Source organism: Limanda limanda, chromosome 11, assembly GCF_963576545.1.
Source record: "Limanda limanda chromosome 11, fLimLim1.1, whole genome shotgun sequence".
Taxonomy (NCBI): domain Eukaryota; kingdom Metazoa; phylum Chordata; class Actinopteri; order Pleuronectiformes; family Pleuronectidae; genus Limanda; species Limanda limanda.
The window spans coordinates 2,419,387-2,436,971 of NC_083646.1; the positions used below are offsets into that span (position 1 = coordinate 2,419,387).

At 42.2% G+C, this 17,585-nt stretch overlaps 2 protein-coding genes across 3 annotated transcripts in view; one reads left to right on the forward strand and one right to left on the reverse strand.

Moving 5' to 3' along the window:
* Window positions 1-6,333, forward strand: part of LOC133014069 (glucocorticoid-induced transcript 1 protein-like) — a 29,060-nt gene extending 22,727 nt beyond the window's left edge. For both annotated transcript variants that reach the window (XM_061081200.1, XM_061081201.1), the window contains exons 6-9: window positions 2,936-3,076; window positions 4,221-4,410; window positions 4,846-4,966; window positions 5,210-6,333. In XM_061081200.1, coding sequence (XP_060937183.1) covers window positions 2,936-3,076; window positions 4,221-4,410; window positions 4,846-4,966; window positions 5,210-5,522 — 765 coding nt within the window. In that variant the 3' untranslated portion in view covers window positions 5,523-6,333. The remainder of the gene's footprint in view (window positions 1-2,935; window positions 3,077-4,220; window positions 4,411-4,845; window positions 4,967-5,209) is intronic.
* Window positions 6,334-8,936: 2,603 nt separating this feature from the next.
* Window positions 8,937-16,936, reverse strand: ica1 (islet cell autoantigen 1). Its single transcript, XM_061081924.1, has 12 exons — window positions 16,920-16,936; window positions 16,634-16,805; window positions 16,015-16,087; window positions 15,487-15,610; window positions 14,816-15,014; window positions 13,682-13,807; window positions 13,352-13,450; window positions 12,666-12,766; window positions 12,464-12,510; window positions 12,091-12,354; window positions 9,193-9,285; window positions 8,937-9,099 (listed from the first exon to the last, which is right to left on the reverse strand). The coding sequence occupies exons 1-12, from the start codon at window positions 16,934-16,936 to the stop codon at window positions 8,978-8,980; spliced, it is 1,437 nt and encodes a 478-aa protein (XP_060937907.1). The 3' UTR covers window positions 8,937-8,977.
* Between the last annotated feature and the right edge of the window lie 649 nt (window positions 16,937-17,585).

A 17,585-nucleotide genomic window follows, 5' to 3' on the forward strand; every position in this document is an offset into this window, starting at 1 on the left:
TCAAGGATTACCTCTCATGGATTATCACTGGACTCTCGACCCTAGCGTGCCCTGGAAACTGGGTAACGACCCACTTCCCAGGTCAAAGGGGGACTGTTGGGCAAGGCCCAGTGATCCGACTTAGAACAAAGGGTCGTAAAACCTTAGGCCAGGCTCGGGTAACCCCTTACATTTAAAAACCCAGCATGGACCCTTATCTCCATGTGGCAAAAGATCACGTCCTGGTCCCCCACGGTAAGCCCGCCCCTGGGGGCCAAATCCTGACAACTCAATTGGCTGGAGGGCCACACTGACCCCTGACCCCTCCTCCCAGGGGGGAGTCACCTGAGACGTGACTTAAAAGGGCTGAACTCACAGACTTCTCTCTCTCTTCACTCAGATGCCCAAGCAACAACAGAACCCCTCCGGGGTTCTACTAGCTAACTCGGTATTTTTAAGAGACTCTCTTCGTCTTTTTCTTTTCCACGCTGCTCAAGTTGTCTTCTGACCTCAAGAGGTCTAACCACACGACTCAGTAACTAAGGAGGCGATTAGACGTTTGTTTAATATCATTTTTATTTGAAGTCGTTTCATTTTCTTCTTATCTCAATCAAAGTTTTATCTTGATAGGACCTTTCCGGTTTTTAACTTGAAATATCGAAACAGGAAGTGCCCCGCTGGACGGACTCCGACACTTCTATAAACTTCCCTTTTTCCAACGATCCACAAACGGCTTCCACAAAGCCGTTCCCTGCAGAAGCGCGACGTTCATCCCGCTGAGGAGTATGAGACAATCCACTCCGTTCCTGTAAAGCAGCACGGTCTCCGCTGTTACAGAAGAAAGACGAAGTTTCATTCCGTCAAGGAGCACGAGGAATTCGCTCCCTTTTCCGGTCCAGCGGCCGAGCCAGGAGCTCCGCTCGTGAGAGAGACTACGTGATTCACTGGCCCCCGACACATTCGCGCCGAGGTGCAGACACACCGCGAGGGTGGTACAGTAAGACTTGATTATCTGGGCAGATGTTAGTTTTGATACGTAGCATATTATTTAACATTTGATTGTATTTGTTGCGAGACCGCTGAGTCTCATTGTTTTAGCCGGCTACGACGAGCCGCTACTTCCGGTTCATTTCCGGGTTTTGTGTTAGTGCTTGAGGCCGCGAGGAAAGCCTCCGCCCGCACTGTTAACGTCTGTGTGAGTCTGCAGTGATTTCACCGATCAGAACCTCGGCCCACAACGCTCGCTTGAGGGCTGAGGGGTGAATCACAGTTAACTCATCTCAGGCGTGTACTTTTAAGAGCTTCTTTGAACTCTCCTTACATGTTTTCTTTCTCTCTCTCTCTCTCTCTCTCTCTCTCTCTCTCTCTCCTTCTAAACCGACCTATACACACTTCTGACCTGTATTTATAATACAGGTCATGTCACATAGTTAAATCTATGCTTAGAGAGGCTGAACACATCTGGAAACCATTCGGCCCCCAAAGCCAAGCAGAGATAAGAATTCTCTTTGTCTAAAATTTCCTTTGTGTAATTCATGTGACGACCACCAGTGTGCGCTCCGGCCACATGGTGTCATTAACATAGACTCCATCTTGAATAACGCAAGTTAACCCACCATTTTGAGTCTATTATTGCCACGCCTCCGCTCTCTCTCTCCTCCCATCCTGGCTCTAAATTCATAACGGCTCCGCCATCTTGTTTTGTAGTCAATCCGCCATTTTGAGAGTTTTTAGGCCTTGATTCCACGAATCATGATCGGCCTCCATCTTAGATGTGATGTCACTACGCGTCATCGCCACCCCCCTTCTTTTTCTCTCTCTCGCACACACACACACACACACACGTTGATAGACACAGACAGACACACACACACACAGAGACACATAGATGGACCAGAGGTTACATGTGTGTTCTAAATTGTGATAAGCTGCTGTTGTTATCTTTGAAATATGGGAGTTTGTTAAGATGATGAATCATTAAATAACACTAACTTTATTTCACACACACACACAGAGAGACACTTTGACACAGACACACACACACATAGAGACAGACATACATAGGTAGACCGCAGGTTGTCCATGTATTTTCTGAATTGTGATAAGTGCTGCTGCTGTGTTTACCTTTGAAATATTGGAGCTTGTTAAAATGATAAATCATTGAATAACATTATAACTTTATTTCCCCTTTTTAATAAATACTTTTGTAATTAAAGTATCTGTAGTCTGTGATTATTTGTGCATATGTATGTGATTGCAGCTGGATTATGATCGCCTGTGCTCGAACTTAGAAGCCTTCACTGTTTATTAAGTAATCGTTAATATTAAAATATTGACATTATTAATTTGACATTTATCATTATGAGACTGATAATTATAGCTTGACATCGTTGGTCCCTGGTAACCAGGGTGGTGCCCCCCCTTTCTCAATTATTAATATAGATAGTATTATTCTTAAATTGATAATTTTATTGTTTTAGACTAATTATTTTCATTATTCTTGGTTGATAACCTTATCATTGTTAATTGACAGCTTGTACTTTCTAATTGATAATTCCTATTTTCTCATTAGTGGTTTTATTGTTATTTGATTACTGATCATCTTCAATTAATAATTTAATTATTTTTGATAGATAATTTTTATTATTTTAATAATCCTATTTCATGATTATTAATAATTAGCCAACGTCAAGTCTACTCCTATTGCACAACAACAGTCATTTCTTTGTTTGTGTTCCCTGAGACATCTTATCCCACTACAGTAACATGTATTTACACTGAACATCTCCACCCATTAAATATCATGAAACTGGATCTGCAGCAATTTCAGGACTGCGAGCAGATCTCGGTGTCGGACTCCGAAAACACATGTTGTGTATTTGGTTGCACAACTGATCTGAACTGGTTGTGATGTGTGGTGTTTAATGGAGTATATCTTGTGTGTCTGTCCTTCCAGTACAAGGGACCTTCGTCAGCCTTGTCGTCCACGATCCCGGTGCCAAAATCCTTCATCTGCCGAGTCCCGAGCAGCGTGGAGGGAATCAACCACGAGCTGGAGAATGTATTTATCAGAGACGACTGGGAGCAGAGGATACAGGTAGGGACATGTACACACACACACACACACAAACACACACACACTCGCCTAACACAAATAGATTTGTGAGGTCCATGTGTTCCAAGTTGTGTTAAATGTCAGGTCCATTTCTTATCTGTCTGTTACTACAAGCAGCCAAGTTGTAGTTATGTTTTATCTGAACCTGACCCACATTACTAACCCTCATAGATACGAGTCAACCAGACCTGCCGGACCTGTGAATTATTCTCTAAGTAGTAAAAAATAGTTAAAGAGTGTTAAAGAGAATCATGAATCTTGCCCCTGATCTGGATTTACACCTGAATGTTACAGGTTCTTCCCCCGACCCATAATGCAATGCTCCACAAATTGTTTGTGGTAATCATCCAGCGAAATTTAATTTGCTTAAATTAGCTTACTAATAGTCAAACAAACTCAAATGAAAACCGTAGATGGAGCTAATTAAAACCGAAACCTATCGTAAAATTAACACTTGAACAACCTAAAATGGCCGAAACCATGTTTATAAATAAGGATTTATAGCTTTTTACACTGTACTTAATATATAATTACATGTAAGCAACACTCCTGTAAAGTCCCGACACACTTTACAGTCGGTCAGACGGACACACTTTACCCACTCGCACTGAATTAAAACTCTATGAGACGAGTGGAGCAGTAAATCTTTCCTAATGTGAGGCAGTAAACCTCGGCACGTCGGTAAAGCTTTCCTCTTAGAAAGACACACACACACACACACAGTTTAAACATGCATACAAACATCACACAACTCCAGATTTACTGTGCACTGAGCCTGCCCCCCCGCCCTCCCGTTTGAATCAGCCGTGCCAGCGTACAACACTCTGCACATCACACTGATCATCTCAGTTTCCCCATCTGGTGCAGTGTGTGTTTCTCCCGTTGCTCTTTAAACCGACAACAAACACACAAGTGGTTTTTCACTTCCAGTCGTTCTGGGATTAATATTATTTTTTAACTTAATTTAACCCAGACTGTCGTCCAGTGGGTGAGCAGCTTTTCTGATCCATGTCTTTTGACACCGTCTCCTCCGCCCTCTGACCTCACTCTGACCTCACTCTGACCTCACTCTGACCTCACTCTGACCTCACTCTGACCTCACTCTGACCTCACTCTGACCTCACAGGCCATGGACACAGTGGACGGCCGCCGGCCTCCTTTCCCCCCCCACCGCTACAGCAGCGGGGGGGACACACGCGACACCGACACACAGGCGCCATCGAGCGGCGACTCCAGCCCGTCGCCCCGCCCCTTCAGCTCCGAGCACCTCCACTCCCCCGATGGAAGCCCTTGTTCCGCTGAGGACATCGACAAAGGTACGACTTTACTGTTTTGCAGTGTTTAGCAAATTAACTAATTTTATCATTGGAGTGTATTTACAGGTCTTAGTGAGGAAAACTGCATTAAGATATAATATATTAAGAACTGTGACTTCAAATTATTGTAGTTAAGAATATTTTCTTGGTCATTTTCTGCTTATATGTAAAAAATATAACGGATATTATTACAGACGCTCGAATAACAGTTTGCCAAATATAATCATATCCAGTGTATTTTCCAAACTGAAAGATACTCGTTTTGTACTGAAAGCTGGTGTTACTTTTATACCTTGACTTTCATTTAAATCAGAATTTAACCAGTTTGTAGTTCGACTTCTTTTGTCAAATAAAAGGGTTTCTAGCACTTTTTCCTCGACTCATACCTAAAAAACAAGCATATTAAATATGTCTTGTTCTTTCCTGTGTTCTCAGACGGTGTGTGCAGTTCTCCTCTCCCCAAGTTCGCCACTTCTCCCAAACCCAACAACAGCTACATGTTCAAACGTGAACCTCCAGAGGGCTGTGAGAAGGTCAAAGTGTTTGACGAGTTTGTGTGAGTCTTCTTTTAATCCTTGTCATTTTGAGATCCGTGCAATGTTTTCACGCTATTTATTAACCCTGATTATGCTGTTTTCCACTGTTGGAGATCAGAGAATTAAAAGACAAACGAGAGTTTATCTAGTGTTTCACGACCTCTGAGTAGCACATGGAAGGAAACATGGAAAATGGTTATTTAAGATAAACAACTTGACTTATATTCAAACAGTCGTATTAACCGAACTTCTGTTGTCTTCAGGTCTGGAAAATCAAAAGGCTTCCCTCTCTTCTCATGCCCGGACAAAAACAAGGTGAACTTCATCCCCAGGGGCTCGGCCTTCTGCCCCGTCAAACTCCTCTGCTCCTCCCTCTTCTCCCCCGTTTCTCCCTTGTCCTGCTCCATGGCCAACGCCGGTCTCCACGGCAATGAGAACGCCGGGCCGCTGGTGACCCAGACTCCTCCCACTGCACCACTACCTACCTTTCCGGCCTCCGCTGACCGGAGCACAGACCACAGCACAGACGCAGACGTTGGGACCGACGGCTCAGCACAGGTTCTGCTCACCAGCTAGTCCTCAGGTGTTCACGACCAAACCTCCCACAGAGAAAACGTCTCAACCCGTCGGGTGGTTTGGTTTAAACAAAAAAAAAAGCAACGAAAAACATGAAAACATACAAAAAAAAAAAGTCCTTGCACTCCGGTAATCCTAACATTAGCCAGCAGGGGGTGCCCAAGGTCTAGAAAAGACACAATCGTACAGATAATGGGACCAACTTCCCGCTCGGGTCCAACTCGTCTCGGCCGTTGTCTCTCAGACTGTAGAGTGAGTGTTGACCTCGGGCACAGCCTCATCTTGTCCATCACTAACCTAGCCTTCCCCTCTCTACCCCCCCGATACCACCCGTAACAAATATAGCTTTGCTTTCTTTTTGCAAAAAAAAAAATAGGGATGACTGCTCAAATTATTGTTACATAGCACTGGCAGTTAAAATAAAAAAAAATCCACAACTTTGACAATAGACAACGATGGGATTATCACAAACTCAGTCTACTCATGTAATCTAATCAGCTTATTAGCTGTTAAGTGTTCAGCGAGCTTACGTTCACATATATAAGCTTCTTGACAGGATGGGATGGTTTTATCTCTGTTTCATATACAGTATTTAACACATGGGGACGTCTTGCAGTCCCAGTTCTCTCTCTCCCACTTTAACCACAGTGTTTGCACTCGTTAGGAGCCGGTTCAGAGAAGAACCAGAAGTCTCTGCAGCCCAGGGTCACACAAGACTTTGATCCACGTTAGTCTGATCGCTATCAAACCTCGGTTCAACACGACTTCAGCTGTTTATTCAGAGACCAAATAACCAGTCACAAAGCACACACACCCCCCCCCAACCCCCCACCGTTGCCTTATTGTATTGCCCCAAGTTCCCCCGAACAATAACTCAGGTCATGTGGAATGTACTTGCTTGGACTAAGTTGCCTTTTTCCAAGTGTTTATAACTTTCTCTGACAGAAATATTATATTTTCTCTCCCCCCCCCCCGGAGAAGGACGTTATTACAGAGACTGAATCCGATGGTCGTGACGTCACAGTTTGTGACGCGCGGCTTCGTTTGCGTGAACCTGTTCAGGAGTTTTTCAGGAGCTATGACACATTCCAGGGGGCGACAGTCGGTCCTCGTGTAAATGGAACTAGCTAAATAAGCTACGCCTTTCCCAAATTGAGAAGTCAACAATTCTGTTTGTTTTTTGCCCCTTTTTTTTGTAAGAAATGTACCAAAGTTTAATTTGAAAAACAATGAAAGTCCCCTCGTTGTGTAGTTGGGAGACACGAGGCTCCGTTTTGTGCAAGAGACCGAATGTTAGTGTGTTTTTGTTTTGTTTTATACACACTTCAGCGACTTATAAACACTGGTTGACGTTGTTTGGAACACAGGCGCTGAAGCCTCAGCACTTACTTTGTGAGTGAGATGATAATCACTACTTTTATTTTGGACCAATTTGTGAGTTAAAACAATCAGAACTTGAGTGTGCAATTGATTATTTTTGAAGTACTGTAAACGTACACTAACATATATATTTTGTGTAGCACAGTTTGGCTCAAGTTACACAACGTGGCAGATGTTCCCTGATGTTACCTGCACACGTTGTATCACTAGAACATATTTAAAATAAAATACCCTGAGTGATTTAGAGCAGGTTAACATTGAATGTGAGGATTTAACTATGAAATGTTTCATTCCAAAATCTGCTGGTCTATCTTTCCCACTCGCACACAGAATCACATATGAACAACATATGCAACACATTCCTCACAGAATAAGTTGAAATTCTCTGTTCTGCTCTTCGGCTCCATGAGTTTTCAATCGTACTCAAAAAACGATTTCTATTCGCAAGCTCGTCGTGCAGCGAAGAGACGGTTGCCACGTCCGGCAACGATAATTCAGTTTTCCTGTGTATTTACGCAATTTTTATGTAGAAACTTGTGTGTTTTTCAATAAAGAAAACAGAAAAAGTCACAGATTATGGATTGTAATCCTTTTAAAAAGAGTCGGGAGGGGGGTGTAAGGCAATCAATGCATTTGGTTATGGTTTAAAAATGACACGAGTCAATCACGATACAATAAAATAAAGTCACTCTCAGTTATAATCTTCTGCAGAAGGAATTCAATAATGATTTATAATGAGCTTCAATACTGTTGAGTAGAGATTTAGATTAAGGCATTTACTGATACACATCAATCTATGCAGCGTTGTCACAATCAGCACATGATTGTGTTTTCACGATTATTAAACCTTCAAGTTAGAAAAGAAAACACTGAAAACTACAGATGTTAAATAAATACATGTACAAAATGATCAGATGTATATTTATACTGGAAAACAAAACAAGTCCTCGTGCAACATGCAACAGTTAATGCGTATTTATGTGATATTGAATTCTGTGGTGACACATGGGATATATTCAACAGCTGTAGCAGGTTTCAAAGCATTAATCCTAGAAAGGAAAACATGTTTTTTTCTTCCTGAACAAAGGAAACAACTTCTGGATTCATCCAGTTCACTCAAATGTGACGAGAAATATGAATTCCAGCTTCTGTTTAATCCATCGATGGCACAAAAATATACTTATGGATATTTCATTAACTTCCCTTCACCCAGCGTCATGAACTACTTTGCAAACATGAACTATTGCACTGTGTTCTTTGTCACCCCCCCCCCCGACTGTTGTTTTTCATTGAGTCTTGTCTGTTTGCGATCTGCAGTAATGAGAATCAGAAATAAAGCGTGAATGCTACGAGAGACTCATAAGCTCCGAGGCAGCGAACGTCAGAAGGCTTATTGTTCCAGACTCTCTCTGAGGAATCCACGCTAAACGTTTAGTGCTTCACCAAGAGAAATACACAACAGGCCTGAGAAGGTTGTGTTGTTAATGTTTGTTTTCTTTCACAACGGAAAGGACACGAGAGCTGGTGGAGATTAGTGGGGACACGTCCCAGCAGAATGTTGCTGCCACTAGGAGAACAATCTGAAAATGGACCTTGTTAGAACAAGGAATTCGTCTTATTATTGTCAATATCATATTTGTTATGAAAACAAGCAGCCTTTATTGTTTTTAAAAAGGTTTCTGGTTATAACAGCAGATTAGTGGGTCTTAGAATAGTTATTGTTACACTAAAGGATATTTGAAATATTAAGGAAAGGTTCCAGTTAGTTCTGCATTTACAGATACATTTTTTATGATTGATTTCTCTCCGGCTAATTTCTCAATTAACTGTATAACTAGTCCTTAAGATAAATTCAAAATTCAGAAAGTTAGTTTTTAAGCGAACGTGATGAAAAGCATCAAATCTTGAACTAAAATTTTGCCTTTTTCCTTTTGAAAAGAAACGACTGAAATCATTTATATTATTTGTATAGTTGCTGATTAATAAATTGGCTTGTAGCAGATATTTCTTGCCACAGTGGAAGCAATATGCTGCTGTTCCCACTAGTGAACGTTCCCATTGGAGAAGAGAGAGAGCTACGCGGTGTGAAGTTCGTGCGCCGTGTCAGTTTTGCCGACAGCGTCAGGATTGGAGAGCGGGTCCAAGTCGGCGAACAGGTTGAACCACGCCGAGAGGTCTTTGGACATCGCTGCTTTCTCTGTGAAATGAGTTTAAAGGATTAGAATTTAATAAAACAACAACCCGCAAGTTCTTAGAAAGTTTAGTTCTCACACGTTCAGCTCCGTCCTACCTTTCACCGCAGGCCTCGGAGCGTTCGGACTGGTCCCGGACGACGGCTCCGTTGTCATGGCAACGGCCTGCGGAGGAGCGTTGTCGGCCCAATCTGAAGAGGAGACGCAGGTTTGGATTAATCAACAGAAGTAAGTCACTTAAAGTGCCAGATCCTGATCCTGCGTATAAATCAAATCTCTCTCTCACACATATTGTGTAACAGCCTCACACAAACAAATCAAGAACAATCACTGCAGCAAAATCAAATCATCCGTTATCACTGGATCTTTGAATACAAGCTGAAACGTGCAGTCACACTCCATAACTCTGGTTTAAGAAAAGTTTGATTTGTCCTTTTGTATCTTGATAAAACGTGTAGAAACACCAGATATCCCCAAGGAGGACGTTGGAATGTGCCGTAGATACTGCACCCGCAGTTTAAACTCAAATATTTTTCGTCATTTATTATATATAATTGGCTGAAATGAACAAAAAGCTAAATACCAGTTAATGTAGTTATAGCAAAAGTAGCAGGTGATTATTGTATGTTGACAAAGACGGAAGATTTCAGAGTTCTAACCCGCTTATTGACATTTTCAGAATTTCTCTTGTGGAAGAAATAGAGTAAAATTAACTAGGAGGGTGAAATTTAAACTAAAGTGAAAAATAGAATCTACTCCTAAAGCTCCTCAGGCCTCCAGCCTCCAACATTCAATACGATCGGTTTAGTAGATTTTGCAAAATCCTTCTAACAGACAAGCAGCAGTGAAAACCTCCGTGGCTCTGAGGTAATAAAACATGTTCACAGATACGTGTCCCATGACGTCGAAGGTAATGTAATGAATCCTTAAAGTTTAGATCGAGGTGTAACTGGAGTGTGTGTGTGTGTGTGTGTGTGTGTGTGTGTGTGTGTTTGTGTTTGGCTCATGGGAATTTGGGGATTTTCTTCCTTGATGATTTCACGTCTTTGTTTCACATTCTTGATCTTTTGCCTTTGTTGCGTTTGCTTTGGTTTTTCAGGCTTTGTGATCAGGATCCTAATGAACTTGACTCCCTGGACCAGGTTCTCTCCAAGATTTACTTGTTTTGGGCTCCGGGTCGTTCAGCGGACAGAAGGTCACGAGCAGAGGTGTCAAGTAACGAAGTAAAAATACTTTGTTACCTTACTTAAGTAGAAATGTTGGGTATCTATACTTTACCAGAGTATTTATTTTTCAGACGACTTTTTACTTCTACTTCTTACATTTTCACGCAAATATCTGTACTTTCTACTTGTTAATCCTTTTTAATTTTGGCTTGTTTTCATTCCGGTTTGTCATCGTTCAAAAACACACACAAAAAAAGGCAACACGACCTTGTTACGACTTTTACTTCCTCTAGATAGTCAGGTTTGATTATTGGTAGTGTTGAGTCCAAAGGTCTCTTCCAACAATATATGTAATTGTAATAAAATTTTATAATTTTCAATGGGCATATTTGCAGTTCAAACGGGTAGCCTAGTGCATCCCACATTTTTCAACATAACATTTTAATATAACATTATAGTCATAGTGGCCTTTAGAAAAATGTGTTTTTTGGAGGAGGGGGGGGGGGGGTAGTGCACTAGGCCCCTGAGACGCGGCTTAAGAGTTTGTCCTTAATGGAACATTTTTTTTCCCTTACATTACTTTTACTTTTATACTTTAAGTAGTTTTGAAACCAGTATTTTTACACTTTTACTTAAGTAAAAAGCTTGAGTTGATACTTCAACTTCTACAAAAGTATTTTTAAACCCTAGTATCTATACTTCTACTTGAGTAATGAATGTGAATACTTTTGACACCTCTGGTCACGAGCTTCGGTTTCTGCCCTCGTCCCTTAATTTTGAACCCGGTTGTGCTTCATTTACAACTTGGACGCGGAGTCTCCCTTTAAGAAGTCACAGCCATCTTGTTTCCCTCCGAACCCACAGACCAGAGGTTTCTCCTGAACCGGTTGAGATTAGTTTTTCTTTCTAACACATTTTTCAACTTTCATAAGTGTGTGATTTTATCACAAAGGCACTTCTCTCTGCCTCAAAGAGTTGGTGTATTACAACTCAATGATAATGAACTTATTTCTATTTTAATTTCATCCAATGATGTAAATACAACAGGATATATCTTCACATTTCTAAATGACCGTATAATATTGCAGCCGCTCATAACCGTCCAAGCTGGAAATAGACACAAACTGAATGGAACCGAACCAGACGCAGTGCTCTCAGCCAGCGTCCAGGCCCCGGATGAATGGAAAGCAGTTGGCCATTACCTACAGGTCGTCAAATCTAATTGCCATGTTGTAATAGCTTCCTTCTATTACTTTGACAGACGTGGGTTTGATAAATCATTATACGCCCACTTTTCTCCCTGTGTGGAAAGCGTGAGCTACAACTGAAGAACAGCAGTTTATTTTAGCCCTTTTATTTTTATTCTTAATGGTCAATTTCATGGAAATTTCATGGACAATGCAAGTTATTATAACGTTTTCATTGCCTAATGAAATTACAGCTGGGTTTGATGTTTTTTAACGTGGTTTTCGCCGAGAGAGAGAATTTCTCCTTAATGTCTTTTTGATAGAGAACATACAGGCCAAGGCTCAATACATATACAGTATATGATGTTTCCATTTTGTAGAGCTCAACGTTTAGTGAGGATATTTAAACCATATACAGTGAACTCATTGTTTCCAATAATATTTCCCATCATGCATTGCTCTTGCTATATGAACGACCGACAGACGAAAGGAGAGAAAGAATGACGTGAATAAAGTGGAATAAATAAAAAGCCTCAGATGTGACTCGATAGAAGTACAGACAAACAGAAAGAACTTATCTAACCTTTTAACCTTTGGCTAACACAAACACACAAACAGACACACAACGTCCACACGTCCTGACCTGAGAGGGACGAGTGCAGACTGTTCAAGCTCTGGTCGAGCAGATGAGACGGGAGAAAGAAGTCGTCTTCCTCTTGCCGGGCGTCAGCTGGTCGCCCGGACGCCGCCGGGCTCGTCCCGTCCTCGCTGTCCCCGAACACCTCGGTCCACTCCCGAGAGAAGTCCCCCCCGTCCACAGACAACCCGCCCAGGATCTCGTTGAGGAAGGCCAAGCTGTCCTCCTCTCCCTCCAGCTCTGGACACGACGAGAGAGGACCCTGGTTTCCTGTGGAGAAACAATCGAGAGAGATTCAGCAATAACACAAAATACCACAGTAGATAACACTGGAAGAACCTTCTGTAGATACATGTTATACTTTGTACTTTTCTTTTACCTTCCTTCGTCTTGCCGCTGGTGTTTTCACTCTCTAGTGAGATGAGTCTATAAACATAAAAAACAGAACTTTATAAAACTCCATGTGTACACAAGGCGACAGGTGAAGAAAGACTGTTTAACAAACACACGTCCTGTCTTCACTGTGTTTGGTCTACCTCCACGAGCAAAGATCACCGGGAGATAAACCTTTTACAACTCACTGGTCGTCTGTCGTCTCGGTTTTCTTTCCGTCCTCAGTCTCCACTTTACTTTTCTTCTTCCCTTTCTTTCTCCCCAGCTTGTCCTTGGGGTCTTTTAAAGTCTGCAGGGAAAAAAACAAGTTAATTCTAATTCTCCAGGTCTTATATCTACTCAACCAATATTTGGATATGAACCTTATATCCAAATCTTTATTCTATTTTATTTTATTTTATTCTATTTCTTATATATTGTTGTTTTTTATATTGTTGTTTTATGTTCAATGCACCAATGACACCAAGGCAATTTCCTGTATGTGCAAACATACCTGGCAAATAAAAGAATTCTGATTCTGATTCTGATTATAAAGAGGCAACAGTCTGAATAAGACACTGTCATGAAAACAGCATTTTCTAATGAGTATTTAGACCGTAGTCATCACAAAATGTGGAAATATATACGTCCTAATCGCAGTATAAAGTCCTAATGGAGTTTTCTCCAAGCTGAGTTTTAGTAAAACGTCGGCAGAATGACGTACTGAGCATAAACAGACGGGAAGATGAATAAAATATTCTCTTATCAACTTGTGTAAACATCCTAATTGGAGTAATATTCAGAGTAAAGTCAATAGTTGTAAGTTTGCTTTGCATGTAAACGTCACAGTTTGAACTCGGATCAGTTCAGGTCCTGTCGACCTCTGACCTCTGACCTTCAGTGTGGAGAACTCATAATGCTGACTGCCCTTGAAGCTCTCGTGAATGGCTGCCATGGTGCGGGACGTCTTCTCCCAGAAGTGCAGGAGTGTCGTCTGAAACACAGAAACAAGCCGAGAGCAGAACATTCAGCTGAGGACACTTTGAAGAGGAGTGAGTGTCCTGTGTTGTCTCCTCTGCTGTGATGGTTAAACATGTGCAGTGACTTCCTTTGTCCCCTGTGTGTCTGTCTCCCTTCCTGTGGTCACCGGTCGTTCTGGAGCCACTGACCACATTCTGTTTCAGATCAGTGGAGTGAAGCAACCCAGCAGATGTGCTGTGTGTACCTGGTAGGTGGTCAGGACGTGGGACAGCAGGTTGCAGCGGCTGGCTCCCAGCAGGTCCACCTTCTGACACACGTCGTTCTTCAGCTTGTCAAAGCCGCTTTTGGTGGATCGCACCTGGGCCTGAACCTGAAGGACAAAATGAGAATCACCAGGGTCATCAAGGAGGGAGCAGTGAGAACAGAGGAGAGCTGGGTGCTTGATGGTTTGAACAGTGGGATTTAACGGTGTCTTGCGCCATCTAGTGGCTTCTTTCATTGTTTGTCCTCCCTCGTGCCCTTCGTGTGGTCTCTTCAGCAGACTGGAGGTGAAATGATGAGTCATTCTATTTAAGTGCTCAAGGCTAAAGTCTTTTTGTTTGTTGGCTGCGTGGTTTGTTTATTTGTCTGCAGGATCACTCAAAAAACACTGGAACGGATTCACTGAAACGTGGTGGAAGGAATGATTCATGGAGATTGATGAAACAGACATATTCAGGGGACGGATCTCTATGAGCTTCTTTGTGTGGATCTAGTGGATTTAAATGTGGTTTCATAACAGGCCTTTAGGGGCTTGATGGAGGAAAGTGCTCTACTGATTCTTCTTTGATATTTGACTTTCCTATTCAAGGGAATAGTGAAGATATCGCTGACATTTTGGGCCTCACTCAATATTATAATTAGTAATTACTGGTATAACACACCTTTTTTATACATTTTGATTTGGCTTGGCAGTAAAAGCTCCTATGCTATGTTGCTAACTAGGGCTGGGCAAGTTAACTCGTTTCAATGGAGTTAACTCGAGTTAAGTGATGAGTTAACTCAATTAATTATTTTATCTCGCTTTCACTCAGGTTTGATTATTTATTGTTTTATTGTGAAAGTCAGGCTTTTATTTTGTGAAAGTCTGTTGCTGACTGCGGCAGAACAGGAATAAAGAAAATAATTGGCGGATAAACAATCGAGTTAACTCATCACTTGAGTTAACTCGATTAAAACAAGTTAACTTGCCCAGCCCTACTAATAACATGAACAAGGGTCCATGAGGTCCAATCAAGTGTCCCAGCGATCCTGGTCATCAGAACTACATGAATTACAGCCGTTACTTACGTTAACAGTTATTTCTGTTATCGTGTGTTTAAAGACGTCGGAGACAAACCTTGCGGAACTTCTCCATCTGCTTGTGCGTGTCTGGATCCAGCTCCTGGGACACGTCCTTCATCCACAGCAGCGCCCCGCGGTACTCGGTCCTCGACTGCTCCATGCGATTCACCGTCAGCCACGTGTCGGAGATGGCTCGGTAGCGGAAGGTCTCCACCTCCTGGTAGAGCCGGCACAGCGGGTTCCTCAGAGCCACTCTGCAGGACGTGGACGTTAAAGTCACTGTTAAGATGCTGTCACTGGTTTGCAGTGGTTAGACAGTAGATAAAACACTCCACTGAATAATGTGAAGGTAGTAAACACGATGGTATTTGTCACATTTGTGTACCACACCTTCATTCCCCATTATTAACAGGGAACTATGATAACAGAGCTATTGAATTAGTGAATTGAACCACTTTGTATTATCAGCAATTATGTTTTGTTCTTTTTAGCAAATACAGGTTTAGATACAGAACCAATTATTCATCTATTAGAATCAAAATCTGCAGCTGCTGTTTAGGAAACTTGTCCTGTAACTGTGATTATTTGCTTCCTTTGGGTTAAAAGTTCCTGGAAATGTCCTCACTCTGCTCTGGGATTAACAAGAGGCTCTTCCATGTTCCCTTTGTGGGATTTTGCTATGGTTACGGATACAGTGATGGTATTTGTTGTGTGTGTTTCCAGTACCTCTGCTGGGAGGAGAAGCAAAGGGCTTTCCCTGTGGCCTGCATGATCTTTCCAGCCCTGGTTTTATCCTGCGAGCCCTGGCAGCGCAGGAAGCGACCCAGCTCGTTCTCTTCCTGGGAAAGAACTGCACGGGAGAGAGAGGAGGAGGAATGTAGCGGTCAGATTCAATCAGTTCAACCTCGACAACATGGACGTGCAGTTTGATCAGATGACATAAGAAGTTCCAGTGTTCAGTACGAGAATGAAGAGTGAAACAGCCAATGAGAAGATGGGGTTTTGGGTTGATGAGCTCAGACGTCCATCGGGATTCTGAACCACTGATGGATGTAAATATATATATTAGTTGTTTAAAGTCTTAAATTAAAAATGCTCTAAGCTTCAAGAGCATTTAAAAGAGGAAGGATCATCTCTGGAATACGAATTTTGGGTAGATTTACTCTTGTTGAGGGTTAAGAACAGAGGAAGTGGCACCTCATTGAGCCCTTGTGAATATGGGCTGTACATATTAAATGTGATTGGTTAACGTACAGCAGATCCTCCTCTGGTACTGCTCGATGACCTTCAGCAGCTCCATGCACGTCCTCTGGATGGAGTGGAAGACCTGCAGGAAACAAGAACACCAGCGTGAAGTCAGAGAAGCAGCCGAACTTTGACTGAAGCTCGTGTGTCGTCACCTGAAACCTGGAGAAACCCAAGATACTTGATTGATTTCAAACGCTGGAGCTTTTAAAAGGCTTTTTAAAATATGTCACAGCTTTAAAACATGATCCATTATGTAGATATCAAGTTCTGAGTGGTTTATCGCCTTATTTATCGAGGGGCTGATTTAAATCACGGTTGGATGTCCAGGCTTTTATGAAGTATCGATTTCAGCCGTTTAAATTCCTCTCACTCCTGGAACAGAGGCGCAGATGATGGAGGTTGGAGACGGAGCCTAATGTGAGATCCAGGCCCGGAGCGGATTCTATCATCGTGTGAATCAAAAAGCCATTTTAGTCAATTGAAGAATCCACCTGAGGCGGAAGGATCTCTCGTGTTTCTTAATGACTCCGCGATGTGACTAAAGGCAACTGGAAGCAAACATGGCAGCCGGCGAGGACACTGTAAAACTCCCCCCCCGACAGACACGCTCTTATTTCCTCCTCACCTCCAGCTTGCCGTCCAGATCGGCGTCCGACGCCACCACATGCTCGTCCTCTTTCTTGCCGGTGACCTTGATGAGCGTCTGCTTGGTTTTCCAGTAGCGCTGCTGGAACTTGTTCACCACAGACGAGTCCTGGCTCTGGATGAAGCGGTCCAGGTAGTCGCGGGAGTAGCCACTGCAACCAAATGTAGCATTCAGGATTAAAACATCAGTCCACTGCACTTTTAATAAACAACAAGAAACCTGTTCAATGTGGTGAAAACTGATTGTTACACAGAGGTTTACTCACAAATGTCCTCCGTCCATGTTTCACGATTATCTGTGGAGAAAGAAGAACAACTTGGAGTCTCAGGTTTATTCAGCAAAGGGGTTAAACACTTGTTTTTACATTTCCCCAAATTAAAGTCAGAAGATCCCCTTTATTTTAACCGATAGGCATTAATGTACGTTGTGAAACTCATATTCTAGATATTTTTTGGGCTGTAGCGTGAAACAGGGAGAGCGAGGTCGGAATCGAACCTGCGGCTGCTGCAGGAGGACTCCAGCACCTGTGTTTGCTCAGCTGCAGGTTTTTAACTGGAACAATGAAACTGGATCATGTTTCACTGAACTTGGCGATACGTTGCTTTTTAAAACTTATTCTGACAAAAGTTAACAGATTATTTTCACAGCATCTTCTACTGTAACATCCAGTTTACGTTTGTTTATAATTCTACGGTTTTAATAGATTGAATTTTCCATCGGTGCATTTTATTACAATAATTCATCACTACTTCAGACACAAATCTCCAAATGTGTCAACAAAAAGCTTGAATCCCAGCTTCTATTCATGTCTCTTCCACTTGTACGGAGTCATTCACAGTTTGTTGACACACAGTAATAGTACAACTAGTACAATACTATCAAGTACCTGGTCACTGCACAATACTACAGCTCCAGTAAAACAAAGGGAACT